The sequence below is a fragment of the Rousettus aegyptiacus genome, unplaced genomic scaffold, assembly GCF_014176215.1.
Source record: "Rousettus aegyptiacus isolate mRouAeg1 unplaced genomic scaffold, mRouAeg1.p scaffold_m13_p_6, whole genome shotgun sequence".
Lineage (NCBI taxonomy): Eukaryota > Metazoa > Chordata > Mammalia > Chiroptera > Pteropodidae > Rousettus > Rousettus aegyptiacus.
The window spans coordinates 78,883,248-78,901,560 of NW_023416309.1; the positions used below are offsets into that span (position 1 = coordinate 78,883,248).

Here is an 18,313-nt window from a genome sequence, read left to right on the forward strand (position 1 = left end):
GATGAAGACTCAAGAGATTTTTCACCCTTTTGTCAAACAGCTAAAGGGGTGTGAAATTTCCCCAACAAATCTTTGAATGGGGCCAAAAGAATCAGCAAGAGTCAATCCATTTGACGCCCCAGCACAGATCCATCCATAGTTTGTTCTAACACAGATTTGTCTTCAAGACATAGCATTAAACAAGCCACAGCCTGGGACCCAAGGAGAAAGCTGCCTATTTCCACTTTTCGGTTTCTAAATCCTCTCGATTTTGTAATGTGTTCTGGGTGAGAGTTGGGTCAGGCTTGGGAAGCAGATAGACATAAAACTGCAGAGTCTGGGTTTTCCTTCCACACTGTGCCTGCGATTGTAAAGACTGTGATGCGGGGGCACAGAGAAAGCTGTCAGTCAATTTGAAACCCAAAAAGCAAACTAAGGGGCATCTAGAGAAGGAGGATGACCTTATTTTAGGTCCTAAGCAGATATTATTTAGCCTGAATTAAGGTCACAGAGGTCGAAGGTCATATTTCAACTGTTAAGTTCTTGTGTGCTAGCTTTTCAGAGATAGTGTATAAACTGAAGCAAAGACAGTCTTAACTCCCATAGTGAGCTCATTTCTTCAAAGAAGACAAGCTCTACGGTTCCAAAGAAAATGGTTTAAAAAAAGGCAATTTAAGACAATTTCTATTTTGAAGAGATTTGAAGTGCTTTACGGGACTTCTCCCCCCCCCACCCCCCACCCCAATCCTAAAGATTAGCTATTAGAGGTTCCTTCTAACCTAAAAAATTATTTCAGCTTTCATGAAATTTATACTCGTTTATTTTATTGATATATATATCTCCTATGAGTAACTATCTTAACAAGTTTAAATTACCTACCTTAACAAGGCTAAATGCTAAATGTCTACATTTAATCCAAATTAAATGAAGAAAAAAGATTTAAGATGTAAATCTAAAAATTCTGATTGTAAATGTCTTTACCCCTCTAATTTGGCAGCTATTTCAATGTACATATAAGCACAAGGGCTAAGTTGTATTTCTATCCAAATAAGTAATTCAGATGAAATACTATTGCCCAAATCTAATTTTGATATCCTAAATCAATCCTTTTATGGTACATAAGAATTTGAAGCACGAAATTAAAAGAAAATGGTTGTTTCTCTTCTTCTCTCCCTAATAAACCGAACAAAAAAAAAAAAAAAAAAAAAAAACAAGGCAGTTGCCTTTGCTAACATTTCAAAGGCTAAAAGAGTCAACAAAAACTAGATCCAGGAAGATGCTGATTTGGGGTTTATTTAGACTTTCTTTGATGGCAAAGACAGCAGGGGGTCCACCAAGGATTCCTGCCCCAGCTTCCTCTCCAGAATTGGGCTGTTGCCAGGAAGAAGCTGCCCAGTCAGGAGCTCTACTTGCCAGGACTCCTGCATGTAAGAGTGGACATGTGTTCATCTTTGCCAAAGGAATATGAACAAAAGAAATGTATATCACTGCTGGGCTAAGAGAGACAAGGAGCAAGTGCATCTTTACTCTCTTATTCCTCCATTGCCCTCTGGAGCTGAGAACCACCGGGACCTAGAGGAGGGCAGATCCACAAGAGCTTAGGAGCTTACATTCTGAGTGACCATGGGAAGCAAACCTGCTCCTCAGGAACACCTACATTCACTGTTATGTGAACCAGAAGAAACAGCCTGTTAGCCACTGATATGTTGCAGCTGGTTTTGTTACAGTAGGTTGTATTACTCTAATGTTACACCCAAGGGGCTGAGATTGGGGGCTGGAGGAGGGAGCAAAAGCTTATTGGTGAGTTAAGAGGCTAGGAAAGAAATACGCTTTTTTCTTCGATGGAAAAACTCTTTAACAGAAGGATTGTAATTTCCAATGCCTAAAACACTAGGCAGGTAGTGTATGTAATACTAGCAGCTGTTAACACCTAAGTGGCTCTTAATATGTGACAGGCACTGATCTAAGCACTTACATCAACTCCATAGCTCTCACAAATTTACAAAGTAAACTATTATAATCTTTGTTTTGCAGATGAGGAATCTGGGCCCCACAGGGGTTAAGTGATTTGTCTAAGGCACATAGATAGTAAGTGGCAGAGGCAGGATGTCGGGCCACGGAGCCCAGATCCACAGTCTTGCTCTGCTCACTACACTGTACACACACCTCTCCCAAAAAAGGGCCAGGAGAAGGCTGAAGGAGGGAATCGTGTCCAGTTTGAAGGAGTCAGCTATTTCGCCTGATGATTTCCACATGTATTGTAGATCTTCCCATCTTTCAAGAAAAGCCAGAAATCCAGATTTTATGTAAAATAACCTGATTTTAATTTGTTTCAATTTTGTTTTAACCCGCTGCAGCCCAAACAAAGCACATCGGGAGGCTGCATGTGCCACTTGCTACCTCTGCTTTCAGAGCAGCTGCCTCTAAGGACCGGCTATCTTCTGCTTGTCCAAAGGCCCGGGGGGAATTCTGGGTCTGGTAGCCAGAAGGGGAGTCAACTCTGCAAACAACAGCTCCTTCAGGCCCGCTGATATGAATAATTAATTTCTGTTTTCTCACTGCCAGTCCACAAAGGTTACCAACAAGCCCAGCATTCAGGAAGCAACTCTGTGCCTTTCTGAGACAAAGAGAACAGGCGTCGGGGTCCTGGGGGTACTCAGGGAGTCTCATAATGAAGTCTAGCATGGTGGCCTGTGCTCAAAGGGAGCCCGTGGATGCTGGTGCAGGCCTGTGTGTGTACTCCCTGCCTGGCTGTCTCGGTGAGGCCATCAGAGAGTCCACAAGGCTCATTAGAGACATGGCATTCTATGGCTTTTGCTGCTGTCAGCGGGAGAGGGTTCTGAATTCCTCAAGATGCTTTAGAATAAAACAAAAAGGTGCAATTATGTAGCCGAGCCAAGGCAAGGCAGCTGCATACAAAGCAGAGCTTTCTCCATAATAGGACCACAACCTCAGCTAGACAGTTCTGAGGCCTCACCTTTATCCCTGGCTGCAGCTGTGAGGCATCTGTAATTGGATGCTCCACTGCTCTTGCTCTTGGATTATTCAAACTGCAGGATATCCAGAAGCCTTGGGTTTCAATTAAGGCTATGACCAGGCAACAAGATGAATAAGATACCATTTTTCACCCTTACAGTCTATCTCAGCAATAGACATTTCCAAACCAGTAATGACTGTGATAATAATAAAATTAACCAGTACACAGTTTACTGTGCATCAGGTGCTGTGTTCTTCATATATTGAGTAATTTTACCTTCACACCAACTTAATTAGGTATTGACATATTACTATTACCTCAGTCTACAGATGCAGAAATCAAAGCACAAAAAACTTAAGTTAGCTCAGGGTCACAAGGCAGTTACATGGCAGAGCTGGGATATCAGCCCTGGCAACACAGTCTTAGCATGCTCTTGACCATCATACCAGTGACTGTATGCAGAGCTTATTGTAGGCCAGGCCCTGTGCTACTTATTTTCCAAAAGATTATTCTATTTAATCTTTACAACAGCAGGTGAGGGATAATAATCTCCACTGTACAGAAAAGAAAATAGGTTTGTAGAAAGGTGAAGTAACTTGGTTAAGGGAAAAAATAATGAGTGGTCTCCAGCCTGGATTCCAGCCCAGGTTCTTCTGATTCAAAGCCAAGCTCCTAACCATTACTTGGTATAGACTCCTAGCTCATCTCACTTACTGGTATTCAGCTAGTGCAATCATCTTATTTTACAAATGAGGAGCTGCAGCCTGGAGAGAGCAAGAGTTAATAATGAGATGAAACAGAGTATCTTTGGCCCCAGAAAGAGCTGGGCTCCAATTCTAGTTCTGCCATTTATTAGCTGTGTGACTTGGGCAAGTGACTCAATATTTCTAGACTTAGTGCTGTAGAATGGGAATAAAATACATAGTCTCATGGGGCTGTTCTGATTAAAATGTGTAATATATACTTTTACCAAATACCTGGCATGGCAAAATGATTTCATTATAGTCAAGTACCCCAAATTATGAATTGATACTTTAAACTTTTGTTTATAAGTTTATTTCTTATTATTTGAAATAAATGATTGTGTAAGTGATGAATAGGTTGTGAGGATGGTCCCCAAAATCTAATTAATAAAGATCTTGAAAAATTGCATTGCACTTCTGGAACTTTCCTGAGTGTCACACTCATTCCAAATGTGCAAAAATATTTCTCAGAGATCTGAGCAATCAGACATTTAGACCATCTACTCTCACAAATAACGTTCATATACCACTAGGTCAATGACACTGTGGACAAAATAAGTTTCCATGGTTTTTAGTTCTAGTATCCTTTTCACTACATTAGTAATTTCATCATTTTGCACCTGGAACAATGGACCATGCTGTAATGGCTTGTCGAGTTCCTTTGTACAAACATCAAGAGTATTAATGCACATCTGGTTTCATTTTGCGGGGGTCTTATTTTTGGTTGCCATGGCTAGTTGTGTAGCAGGATATGCCTATGTGACCTGCCCCCTTAAAAGGCTCAAAGAGACTTCCTTGACAGAAGATATTTCACATAAGTCTTGGTAATTTTAACATAGGGAGAAGGCAAGAGAATTAAAGTGTTAAATCAAGCTATATTCAGAGACTGCAATATACTGATTGGCCCTAAAGCCAGACAAGGAGGAAACAAAGGAAGACTTCGGCTGGCCTAGCAAAACAACCTATTTCCCTACACAGTGAAGGGGAAACAGGAAAAACAGGATCTTTAAGTGGTCCCTACACAAAATAAAATCATTCATTCCCTATGGCTAACGCCATGGGGAGCCTATGGATTAAAGACTGGGAACTGCCATCAGGCCTTTCACGCTACATGTTCTTATCTTTTCACACTACATACTCCTATCCTTCCTCAGTGTATTTCCATATCAAAGGAAAATGGGTAAACAAAGTCTTTAAACTGTAACTCACAGGAACTAAAGAACGATATGTAAACTGAATTCCCCAAATACTTTGGGTCTCTCAGTGCCTTTATTCTGTCTCTCTTACAGTCCTTGTCTCTCTCTATTGCCTCTGTCCCTCTCAGTCTCTCTTAGGCTCTCACTCTGCCTCTGAGAGGAGACCACATTCTGTCTATGGAATGTTACCTCTTCTCTAATAAACTTTCCTTTTGACTCTAACTTTGGTGTGTGTTTGAATTCTTTCTACACTCTCCACCAAGAACCCTCCTCTCAGTGTGGGGCTTGGTCTCCCCTGAGAATCCGCCCTGTCCTGCATCAGTTTGCTAATAGAGACAGAGCACTCCTACATGGCCTCAGACAGGGAAGGACATCAAAAGCCTGTGCTGGACCTCTCTGGAGTCTGTTGGCACATATATTTTTCTTGCTGCTTGTGCTCTGTATCTTCTGTAAAAATCTTAGCCATGAGTATGATCTGTTATTGACTCTTATGAGTCCTTCTAGCAAATCACTGAATGAAACAATGGTAAAACAATTTAGCCATTTCTAACATTGTTTTGTATCTTTTTGAGATCCATTCCCTCATATACACATACAAACAGCTATGTTACCATTTGGCTTTAATGAGCAGGAAAATTAGAGGTTTTAAGGAAAATACTTTGATTTCTTAGGCTCAGAAGAGCCATTCTTCTGAATATAAGTCAGGTGTTTGTATGGGTCAGGATAAACTAGGTGATGCTACAGTAATAAACTGTATCAAACATTTTAGTGGCTTAAAATAACAATGGTTTATTTCTCACTCTAATACACATCCATTGAGTGCTGACTGGAAGCTCTGCTCTGCTTCCCCCTCTCTAGGACCCAGGCTGACAGAGCAGTCATCAACTGGAACATTGTGCATTGTAATAACAAAGGAACAAGATCCCTGGAGGGTCTCACCAGTATTAAGTGCTCTGGTCCAGAAGTGGCACACATCTCTTCCATTCCAACTCACTGAATAGAACTAAGTTAATGCCCATTTTCAAGGGAACCAGAGATGTAATCTTACTTAACATGTTCCTGGAAAGCAAGGGAGAACCAAACTCTTTAGTTTACAGTCCTACTGACGAGCACAGGTCTCCACTAGTTGGGGAGGGACTAGCTGGCCAGATTTGAAGCATCAGCCTTTTTCTGCACTGCCCACCTTTAGGAAACAACATATGCCCATCAGGAAGAGGGGCACGCAATGACAAATTCTCAACTGGTGGACAGGTGGACATGGGAGTAAGCTAGAAGGGCACACATCGTCATTTCCAGGGGGCGTGTGAAGTCTGAAAACGGCTTTAGGAAGAAAAGCCCACCGCAGCCCTTGAGAATCTCGGCTCTAGAATATGACTTATCAATTTGTCCTACTGGTCCAAGAAAGAAGAGAAGGGGGAGGAATCGATGAGGATAAAGGCAATATACCAGCATTGTGCTAGGGGCAGGGATATTAGAATTAAAAGAAGTGGTTCCCTTCTAACACATATCCACTTTAAGGGTTTAGAATCCAGTGGGGGTAACAAAGAAGCAAACCATTTCAAACCACTTTCTAATTGTACAAAGTTCAGGAAAGAACTATGACATGACACTAGGCTGATTTTCCAAAAGCCATTCACAGTCTCTTTGCTTCTCACTCTTTACAATAGAGGCTGAAGAGCTAAAATTCCTGATTTGCCTGCTCTCCAGGTGGCAAAGGGCCATGTGACCCAATGTTGGCCAATAGCATGAAAGTACCAGTTGCTAGGTAGGGTTTTAGGAGGGGAGCTTTTTAAAGGGACAGCCAGCCAGTATAATCACTTCAGTCTAATCTAATGAGATTTTGGGTCTAGAGCAATCACTTTGTCTTTAATGCAGAAATTAAACCTGGGACTGGAAGAGAAAGGGTAGAGGCAGAAGAGCTGGCTATTGCAGTGGTTTAGATTAGAAGTGATGAAATTAACATTTAGATATTCGCGAACATTTATTGAGAACCTTCTATATGCCAGGCACAATGACATTCTGGGGCTACAAAGACAAAAAAAGGCACAGGTCAGTACAAGGGCCCCTCTCACCATGCCAACCACAACCCCAGGGCAGGAATGAAAAGTGCTCATGGAATCTCAAGTTTGGGACATTCTGTCCCCTGCTTCAAGTCCAAAAAACAAACAGGGTAAGATGGGGTCAGAGGAATTAGGCCAGCTCCATTTGGCAGCAATTCAAAGAGGCACCTGGACCACCACAGTGATGGGAAAGTGACTGAAGAGGCGGATGGTCCTTTTATATACTTATCTCATCCAAACAAGCCCTGAAGTTTCCCTAGATCTGGTCTAGTTATTTTAAATCACTGTATGTAGCAAATTAAAAAAGGAAAGGGGATGGTTGTGGGAGAAGCCTCGACTCAAAATTAGCCCCTCCTGATGAAATGGTCTGGAATTAGAGAATGGCGATGGTGCACAACTTTGTGAATACACTAAAAACCACAACTGTATACTTTAAAAGGATAAAATTTATAGTATGTGAATTCTCTCTCAATAAAATTAACTAATTAATTAAATAGGAGGAAAAAATAACCAACCCTACTACTTAACTCTAAGCAAACTGAGACTTGTTAATCAGTCAGAGCCTCACTTTCCTCATTTGCAAAATGAGAAAGGTAGGATTTACTTTACAGTTAGAACAGTAGACTGTTCTGAATATTAAGTGTGATGATGTAAGTTAAGCACTTAACATAGTGCCTTGCAGCTAGTAGAGGCTAAATATATTCTAGTTCTTTTCCTCCTAAGTGCCAATAAAAATTTTAAAACAATCATTTTCTCAGCAGACGCAAGATGTGACATAAGCTCTAGGCAACCTCTCTTCAGACGGTCTTGTCTCAGACTAGCGAAAGGACTAAATGGGAAGGCAGAAACAGACACCAAAGCTGATGCTTGCTGCGAAAAGAATGCAGATTTACTCTGCAGCTAAGCAGTGCAGAAATAACAAGAGAGATTCGTGTGGTGTAAATACAGCTACAGAGACAGAGCTGTGGTACAGGAAGTCAGGTGGGCACAGAGATTTCTGCTTATAATTCTAGTTTGGTACACAGAGTCCAGTTTCCAAAATAGTCAAATCTACCCTCAACACCTGGACAAGTCCATGTGACTACAATGCAACCTTAATGTTTATAGATGTCCCATGCTCTAATGAACCCCAAACAAGCCTTACACAACCAGAATTGTGTAGCATAGTATCAAGTCGAGGAATTTATATTTTCATTGAATTTCTCGTTTGTGACTTTTCCACAATCAACCAGGTACTTGTCAAGTGCCTGCCATGTGCCCAGGCCTGTGGAAGGCACTGTTTGTTGTGAGGGAGAAAGGGAATCGTAAGCCATGACGCTTGCTCTCAAGGAGCCAGCTAACCTCTTGGTTTGAGAGCAACACTTCACAGTAAATATATAAAAGGCATCGTGCCTTGCACAGAGCAGTGGTTCAGTCATTATTTGTTCATTGGCTCAATGAATTAATAGATGGCACAATAATAAGACAATTGTGTGAGTGTGGGGCTTGCTCTAAGAACCACAAGAGGGGTTGGAGTAGTTGGAAAAGGCTTGTGCCAGAGGCTGCAATTTGCCTGCTCAATATCAATTCTTCCATTTTTCCCGTAACAGAGCCCCTATTTTATATAAGGTGGCCATATGCCCAGATAAAATACATTTCCCAGCCTCCTTTGTAGCTAGAGGTGGCTAATGAGATCTAAACAGAAATTTTCAAGAGAGGCTTCCAGGAAAGTGCCTTAAAAGGCAGATGCACAGCTGTCACTCACTCTTATGTCCTTCCTTCTTTCTTCTAATTCATGTCTAACACATGAATGTGATGGCTGGATTTCTAGCGGCTGTTTTGGACCATGAGGCAACCTTGAGACAGAAAAACAGAGAAGAAAAAGAAGCCTGAATTTCCGATGACAGTAAAGTCACGGTATTCTCCCTGGACTGCTTACTTCTGGAATTCTTTTACATGGGAGATAAATAAGCCACTATCCTGCTTAAACTACTTTTTGAGGTTTTGTCCTATGCAGTAAACCCATATCTGAAACAATACAAAGTTGCATGAAAAAGCCAGGTATTAAAGGAAGGGGTGGCTTTGTGACTGGGCAAATGGAGGTGGAAGGGCATCACAAATGCCAGAAAGAGCACAGAAAAGACACTGGCAGGAATGGGCACTGGCTGAAATCAAGTGGGTAGAGAATAGAAGAAGCCAGATGACGTTTTAAAGATGTTGGAGGAATACAGGACTTGACTGGAAAAAGACCAGGGAATATAAAGGACCAAGAAAACTTGTCTCCCTCCAAAGGAGCGACACACCTCTGGACCTGGAGGGAGGTAAAAAAGGAGAGAAAGTGGTAGACAAAGAGGCTTGGGGAACTTCATTACATAAAGTGATGTGAATATGAGCTGTGGCTTGGTTCAGCCAATTGACAATTCCTGTACTTAGAACAGCAACAATAACACTATCCAAGATTTATTAAACACTTACGTGCCTGCCCGTGTGCTGTACACTTTAAACACATTATCTCATTGAAACTTCACAACAAGTCTATGACATAGTCCTATCGTTATCACCTCCACTTGGCAGACAGAAACCTGAGGCTTAGAGAAAGTCAGTAACTTATTCAACGTAAACCATAACCTTCAAGCTGGGAAATTTTCAGATGCAGAAAATGTCTGTACCATTATTTGAAGATTCTAACTTTTAAAATACAAAGATCTAGAGTCAAATATAGAGCCAACTGCTTTGTGAACAGTTTCTTAACCAGAATAAAAACATACTAGAGGAACAGAAAGGTTTTCAGGCTTAATTGCATTTACTACTTGTAGAGGAGGAAGGAATGGGTAAACAAACCCTCCCATGCCCTCTGATCCTGAGGTGTGGATGGTGCTAAGATAGTGGGGGTGAGGGGAGGAGGGAGGCCAACATTGAAGAACCAAGGAAATAGTGATGCAATGTCAACTCCAGTTACAAATGAATCACAGCCAGCCACCAGCTCCTTTGTCTCAAATAGTTTTTTAATAACTCTCCACAACAGGGAATGGGAAAAAAATTACTCTATCACAGCTAAGGCTGAAAATGCTATACTTTGAATTAAGTTATTCAAACACATCCACTGAACACAGAAATTCTTTCTGAAGCAAAAAATCTCATTAGTCACTAATGGAAAGGGGAAACAGAAGTCAGGTTTCAAATGTGCTAGGTAACATGAGTACCTGGCAGGAAATGCATTTCCCAAGGAGATTAAAAATAAAAAATCTCCGTCTGCAGCTTGGCAGAATCTGATGGCAAAGCCTCCCATGTTGAGAAATTGAGGATTCTATAGCTGGCCCAGGGCAATATTACATACTGGAGGTTAAAGTGGCATCTTTGTAAGACTGACCAAAGTTCAAGCGCTGACACCATCCAAGCTGTTTGACTCTGGGTAAATTTCTTGACTTCTCCAAGCTTCAGCATCTTCACTTATAAAATGGGACTAATCATTTCCACCCACTATAAGTCTAAACAAGATGGTCTGCTGTTACTACAACTCTGACAGGACTCACATCTTTAGTGTTCTCAGCCTAAAATCCTAGGAAAGAAAAGGCCATAGGGTAGAAAGGAAAGAGCCTAGATCTGGCTTGTAGGCCCTGCTTTGAGGGCCTTGTGACCTTGAGGTTACTTTTAAGAGCTCTGAGGTCCTCACCTGTCTGGAGAGAGGCAAGATTAGACCAACTCTAAGATCTCCTCTTGTTTTAGGCTCTTGAATGTTGCTGAGGTTCTAAATAACAGTTCCTTAGCCACTTATTTCAAGATTTAACAAGTTATCTGCTGGGGAGTTGTTTCTTTATCTAAAAACGTACGGTTTCTACCCCGGAGCCAAAAGGTCAGTGAGAATCTTAAAGGCCAGGCACCAACTTTTGCAGTCTTGGCCTTTAACACAGAGGCTTGAAGTAAGATCTTCATAAATCCTTGTTGAGTGGGATGAATGGATGAATGGATAGATGGATGGATGGATGGATGGATTCCAAGGGCCAGCAAAAACAGAGACTGCACTGAACAGAGTTTAATGCAGGAGAAAATGCTACCAATTAAAAAAATGAATGATATTTACTTTGTCATCTGAACTAAAACCAGGCAAAAGGATGCCTAACTCTAAAAGCCACCTCTGGGCTTTGCTAGAAGAGTGAACTTTGGTCCAGAAAGAGTACATGTGTGGTACAGGGGATGCTACAGGCTGCAGAAGGAATGCCTAAACCCCGAGAAGGACAAATCTTTCAAACTCTATGGCAAGGGTGGTCCAGAAGCATGTCAGCATGAAAAGTAAAATACCAGAACCTCCTCATGAGGACATGCAGTTGTGGCTGCCCAAGAGTGCCCAGCTGAGGAGGACAGGTCTAAAATCCAGCAGGTGGTCTGCTTACCTGTGAGGCCAAGTCCACCCAAGAGCCCCATGGGTGGGCAGCAGCCCTGATGGTTGACCTTAGTAGCAGATGGATTGGTCTGATGGGGACTTTAGCAGTAAAGAAAATAATAATGCACGCGCACATATACAATACACATATATGCACTTAACAAATGCTTTGTTAAACTCTTTAAATATTTTATTGTATTTAAACTTAACTATCCCAAGAGGTAGCTGCTATTATTTCAAAGCACAGGCTCAGGAGTCAGACTGCTTGGTTCAAATCCTAAATGCCACTTATAAGCTGGGTGACCTGGGACTGGGTTATTGAAGCTCTCTGGGCCTCAAGATTCTCATATGTAAAATAGAAATAATCCTACTGGCCATCTCGTGAAGCGCCTGTGTGGTATAAATGAGTTAGTATGTATAAAGTACTTAAAACAGGAGCTGGCACAAAGTAAGCCCTCAGCAAGTGTTAGCTATTCTCGTTATTCTCATCTAATAGATGAGAAAGGTCAGTGGCTTGCCCATGGCCTCACACCTAGTGAGGGGTAGAGATAGGGCACAGAGACAGGTCTGACTTCATTGCACACATGACCCAACACAGCTGATTCTAGCTTTGTAGTTCCCAACCCATCCCATTCACATCATCATCCTCATCTATGGCAACATGGCCTAGTCTTTCTTGGTACTAATCAAGGCCACAAGGTGCTAAAAGGAAGATATTAAAGAATGGGCATTCTAATTATTTAAACTCTGATTTGGTTACTATATTTAGAAAAAAAAAATGTGTCTTGGTGTGAGGATTTGCCTCTCATCAGAGATGAAAGCATTTTTCTAAGGCAGGGAGCCCCTCTGCCTCTGGGCCTTACAAGAGGTCTCCTGTGTCCTCTTTCCTTGAAACCCTGAGAGGAAGGCAAAGCCTGAATTTCCCAGTAAATCAAATCTTCAGGTAAGGATATCTGAATACAGAAAATGGGATCAACAAGACAGGTAATAACAAGCGTTGGAGAAGTTTTGGGGGATATGAAACCCTTATACACTGAGTAGGAATGTATGTTGGTATAGCCACTATGGAAAAAAGTATGGAGATTCCTCAAAAAATTAATAAAAGAATTACCATATTACCTAGCAATCCCTCTTTTATGGCTATTAACCCCCAAAATTTGAAAACGTTTATCTATAAAGATATATGCACACCTATGCTCACTGCAGCATTATTTACAGTGGCCAAGATATGGAAACAACTGAAGTGCCCTTTGATAAGTGATTGGATAAAGATATGGTACATATATACAATGGAATATTACTAGGCCATAAGAAAAAATAAAATATTGCCATTTGAGACAACATGGATGGATTTTGAGATTATCGTGCTAAGTCAAAAAACTCAGATGGAAAAAGTTGAAAACCACATGATTTCACTCACGTGGAACATAAAACAACAAATGAACAAGACAAACAAAAACTTATAGACACAGATAACAGTTTACTGGTTATCAGAGGTAATGAGGGTGGGGAAAGGGGGTAGAAAAAGGTAAAGGGGGTCAAATATATGGTGACAGAAGGAGATTTGATTTTGGGTGGTGAACACAATTCAATATACAGATGATGTATTATAGAATTGTACATTTTGAATCCTATATAATTTTATTAACCAATGTCACCCCAATAAATTTAATTTTTTAAATTAAATTTAAAAAATAAAAAAAGAAAATGTGCATGATTGCTGGTGGAAAGAGAGAAACAACGTGAAGGCCAATCCAGCAAGAATGCCTCACGAACTAGGATGACCACTCTGCCCTGGGTCCAGCCCTGCTGCCTGGAATGTTCTAGAAAGAGCCAGAGCCTTGCCAAGAAAAATACATTCATCATAGGAAACCACACCATCTGTGATCCAGACTGATATAGATGATCTTCAAAGGTCGAGAACGATCTTTGAAGCATCAACTGAAAACAACCTGTAGTCATAGTTAGTGTAATGTACTTAGAACAGGAGCTAGGTACCAGGACCTGTTCAAAGCCCTTTAGAAATAATATTCCATTTATTCTTCATATCAATAGTAAACGATAAGCAGTGTTTATTAGCTTAATTTTATAGATGAGAAAACTGAGACATAGAAAATTCAAATAACTTCTCCCAAGGTCACACAAGCAGTCTAGCTTCAGAGCCCATGGTCTTCCTCATCATTTTCAAAGCTTTCTGTCCTACCCACACCAAGAAATACATTCAATATCAGGACCGAGGATACACTCACACATTTATACATAATTGAAACAAACTGTTTAAACAGAAATACCATTACCATGTGCAATGCAGTCTGATGTTTTCTATTCTAGTTCATCCCATTAAAAGAATAGATCATTCGACAAATATGTATGGAACACTTATATGTTAGACACTGTTCTAAACTTTGGAGCTATGTCAGCAAACAAAAGAGATAAAAATCCTTGTCCTCTTGGAGTTTGCATTTTACTAGAGAAAAAGATCCACATGCAAAATCATACAATCTAAGGTAGTAATTTGGTGAGTATGATGGAGAAAAATAAAGCAAGGACAGACAAGGATGGCCAAGGAAGGCCTGGCTATGCTTTTATTCCTCATCATACTGATTTCAGTGGACTGTCACCCACAGTGTGAAAACACCTGCCCTTAATCCCTCCAGTCTAGTGCCTCTCTGTATGTCTTAAGGCTCTTCCTCCTAGATTGTGTATCCATGCACACATGTATGTGATTGTGTGCACATTTGTATACATGTATAGGAGTGCGTGGATGTTTGTACACACATGTATGCATACGCATGTCCACTCCCATTCACCTCCTCATTGAGGAGGTTTTGGAGATAGTAGGCAGGGCCCCTCATGCAGCTGCACAGGGATTCCCTACAAAATTTGCTTTGCAGAGAGATTCTGAGATGGGGCCAGAAATACAGCCCAGGTACCACTAGCCAAAGCCATGAGTGCCAGACATGTGCCCTGGCTAGAATCTTCAGTCTAAAGGAAGGAGAATCTTTTTTCTTTTTTTATTTTTCTTTTTTCTTTTTATCATTGATCCACCCTAAAGGGGGACCTTTTGTAAATTGTTAGGCCAGAAGGAACGATAAATTCCTAATCTGCATCAAGGTGCTCTATGTGGTAGGGTGCCTTTAGAAAGAAGACAGTTCACAGAAACAAGTCACTCTCTGGAGGAAATCCAGTGCATTGGGCATACCCAGCAGGGTGATTCATGTGGAACTGAGGAGAGATGGGATTGGAGCCAACTCTGAAGCAGCTCTGGCTGGGCCACTTGGGTAGCCTCCACTGAGGGCATTTGGAACTTGGCACTAGAGTAAGATCTTCAGACTCTTCCTTTAAGTTAAATGGGCACATAAAATATATGTTACTAGCATAGGAGGCAAAAGCATGACCTATGGGAAAAGCAGCCAATCTCTGCTAATGAATAAGTATAATTGATCACAACAGATGACTTGATGGAACTTCCAAATGTGCTTTTAGCAAAGTGGACAGTTTTTCATTCAAATGCAAACTTACCCAGATAAGATCTAATAATGGAGATTTTGGAACAATCCCAGCATCAGTGATTTCTTTTTTTCCTTCCTTCACGTAGCAGGAAAGAATCTGAAGTTTCTGATCACAGCTTGAACTGACCAGACACCAATTTATGCTTTCCCTGTGGCTGAGGAGACCCTGACAGTCCCTGGGGCACCAAAGGGGCATTCACAGGCCACCCCATATCCCTGTCCTTTCCTCTTTAGCCCCATTCCCACTCCTTAACCTATGAGGGGCTGGGTGGGAGACAGTTTAATGCAATCATCCATTTATTCAAGAAATATTTATTGAACACTTACTATGTGCAAGGCACCATACTGACCATCACGAGGATATTCAAAGATAGCTAAGACCATGTCCTGTCCTCAGAAGAGAGGGCAGAGCACTAAACATGATCTCTGGGCACTAGGTCAGCATGAAGACTCTATGATTCTAAGCCCTTTCCTTCCCGCTCAGGACTCCTATTCTTCTAGGAAGCTACAGATCAAGTGCAAGGAAGGGGGCTAGTCAGCAAAGGTAGGTAGGCAGTGAGGATTATGTACACCAACCCCCACCCGGAGCCTGTTTCAATTTGGTCCAAACATAGATACAGGCTGGAGAAAATGAGAGGGATGTTCAGAAAATTAAGTGGAAGACCTAGACTTCTACATCAAGGAATCCAGGAGAAATGGGAGCCACTGGAGTTTATGCAGAGAAGGATACTATCATTACCTGTGCAAAGGAATGATTGGCCAACCTGTGGAAGATTAGCTGGAAGGGACAAGAACGGTAATGTTGCAGTAGAGCAGAAAGGCTGAGGCCTAATGAAAGATGCCTCCCATGGTCTGGCCAAGGGCACCATTCCATTACCCTCCTGCCATCACCACAATGCTTATTTTCATAAACTCGCCCAAGCCAAAATCACTTTGCACCATCTTTTTTTCAGTTACACAAGTGGCTTCAAGGTGAACAGGTAAATCTTACATCCCTTCTAGCCAGGAGTCTGAGATAAAACAGGACCAATAAGATGTGCCAGGAATGGGAGGCCGGAGGCAGCCAGCAGCCCCCCAGGAGGTGCGAGGCGGGAATCTAGAGAGGGGTGCGCCTACCTGCAGAGGAGCCGTCTTCGTGGTCGGAACTGTTGTGGCTGCAGTCACTGCCCCTCTCCGGCGAGCTGTGGCTGGGCGAGTCCCGCTCGGGAATCTGCAGGAATCTCTTGCGCCGCCACGGGGATAGGTGCTCACGCGCCCCGCGCCGGGGAGGCTCATCCACTGCTAGAGGCGAGCCCAGCCCGTCCTTGGCCTCTGATTCTAGCTGCTCTAGGTCGCGGCTCTTCCGCTGCTGCCGCCGACCCCCGGGGATCAGATGCATCCAGCGATGCGGGCTGCACGACCGCACCGGCTTTTCGGCCTCATCACGGGTCCCAAGCCGGCTGGGGGCCACGAACAAGTGGCCTAGGACGAATTTCTCGTTCCAATCCACCATCTCGAAGTCGTGGTCACTGCTGTCGCCCCCATCGTCCGCGCCCGAGGCGGCCAGCTCGCCCTCCTCCGATCCCCGCCCTGCGCGAGTCCCAGAGGACTGCTCTGGGGCGCTGGGAACTATGCCATCGTGACCGGGAGGCGCACAGTCCTCTCGGGGCCTGAAGAGGAGACGAGGCTGCAGCAGCTGTTGGTGGATGGCGGCGGTCAAGCTGCGCACTGCGCCCCCGGCCCCTGCTGCCCCGGGACAGGTGGGAAGATCCAGGCAAACGTACGGAGGAGTCTCTGCCCTGGCAGTCACCTCCGGGTCCCGGCACGCAAGATCCCGGGTGTCTCCGCAGCCACCCACTGCGCCCGCCTCCTCGCGCGGTGGCCGCTCGGGCCCGGCTGGCGCCGGCTCCTCTGCCGAAGCTCCTTGGCTGCCCCCGTCTCCGTCCTCCAGGGGCCCGCTGCCGACCTCCGGCTTCTCCCCGGCCAGGGCCGCCTGCAGGTAGAAGACTTTAAACTTCTCCTCCGCCAACACCTGTTGCAGCCGCTTCAGGTTGAGTTTGCACCGCTCCAGCTCCCGCTCTATGTCCACTACCGAGTCCAGCTGCAGGACGGGCGCCTCCTCTCCAGGGAACTCGGCCTGCCAGTGGCGCTCAAAGTCCTGAGGGTCCCACATTCCGGGTGCCCCTTCGGGCCTCCGGGGCCCAGCTCCTCCGCGCGCGGCTGGCTGCGGTCGCGCCTGGGTCTCTCCGGGAAGCCCGCACTGGCACAGTCGCCTGCTCTTCACTTCAGCCCCAGAAAAGAATAGGAGAAAAAAAATAAAGTTTTCCCCCTTCCGCCCTCGTGTCGTTTTCTTTTTCCCCCTTCTTCCTCTGGGTTTTGCCTCTCTGACGTAAGCGGCTATCCGCAGCGGAGGCGGGCGCCTGGGGGCCCTGGGTCCGCCCCTGTCAGGACGCGCGAAGCCTGCGGTCCGCAGCGCCAGCCGCCCGCCCGGGCGCCCCGCGGGCTCGGGCGACGAGAGCGCAGCGGCGGGGGCGGAGCCGCGGTGGCGCGGGGCCAGGCCCTGCAGGCGCGCTTCGGCGCTGCGCTGGCAGCCCGGAGGCTACGGGAGGGCCGCGGCGGGGCGGGCCTGCAGTGTCGTCTACCCAGAGGCTCCTGAAGCTGGCTGCCGCAGAACCGGCTCGCACCTTCCTGGCCAGTCGCGCTGCGCAGCTCCCGCCGCAGCACCAGCGTCCTGCACCCGAGCGCGGGGCCGCGCGGCCGGGGGAGGCGGGAGCCCGGGTAAGGGAGCGCGCGGGGGCGCCTGGGCGCCCAGCCGACCTTCCGCCGCCCCGCTCTCCTCTACCTCTCTTGCCTAGGGTCAGGCGGCGCCTTGAACCAAGAAAAGGTGGGGGAAAGGCGATGTGGCGCGGCGGCGAGGGCAGGTGTCGAAGCGAGCGGTTTGCTGACCCCGTGGCGTTGTCCTTTGGCAGGGCTGATTGAGCGCGTTGAACTAATTTGATCAAAATCACAGAGCTATTTAATCCAAAACTGGGAATAAAACTTTGGGTGTTTTGAGTCTCTTTAAAGCGTTCTCTCACTGCTCACTAGAGCTTTTCGGGGAAGAAATAGGCAAATTCGACAGCTCCAAATGGCTTAGAGGCCTCTGTGACTTCAAAGCTGATGGTACAACCGCGTGACTGAATTAAACCACGACAATGGGGGCCTTAGACACTTATGTGTCTAAGAGGACTCTCTATTCCATCTCCTCTTTGTGACCTCAATAATTCCCCAAGGCAGGAAAAGAATGGAGGAGCTGTGGCCAGGCGCCTAGGTTGGCCCTCGGGGTGGGGGTGAATGGGGGACAACTCCCGCTTCACCCTCCTTTCCACACCTGATTGCACCACACTTTTCCAAGGTCTTAGGTGAGGTCCTACTATCTGCAGAGAGAGGTCCTGATAAATTACCTTGTGCTGTCTGCAAGCGGGAACCATATCCGTGATTCACATTTCATTCATTTTAAGGTCGAAG

General features: G+C 44.6%; 1 protein-coding gene across 2 annotated transcripts in view; it reads right to left on the reverse strand.

Annotated features, from left to right (window-relative positions):
- The window catches only part of ABR (ABR activator of RhoGEF and GTPase), a 175,162-nt gene extending 158,000 nt beyond the window's left edge, over nt 1-17,162 (reverse strand). Inside the window, exon 1 of one of the 2 annotated variants that reach the window (XM_036223703.1) lies at nt 15,944-17,162. In XM_036223703.1, the coding sequence (XP_036079596.1) occupies nt 15,944-16,979 (1,036 nt within the window). In that variant the 5' untranslated portion in view covers nt 16,980-17,162. The remainder of the gene's footprint in view (nt 1-15,943) is intronic. The other variant, XM_016138983.2, reaches the window with a different exon arrangement.
- Nucleotides 17,163-18,313: the final 1,151 nt, after the last annotated feature.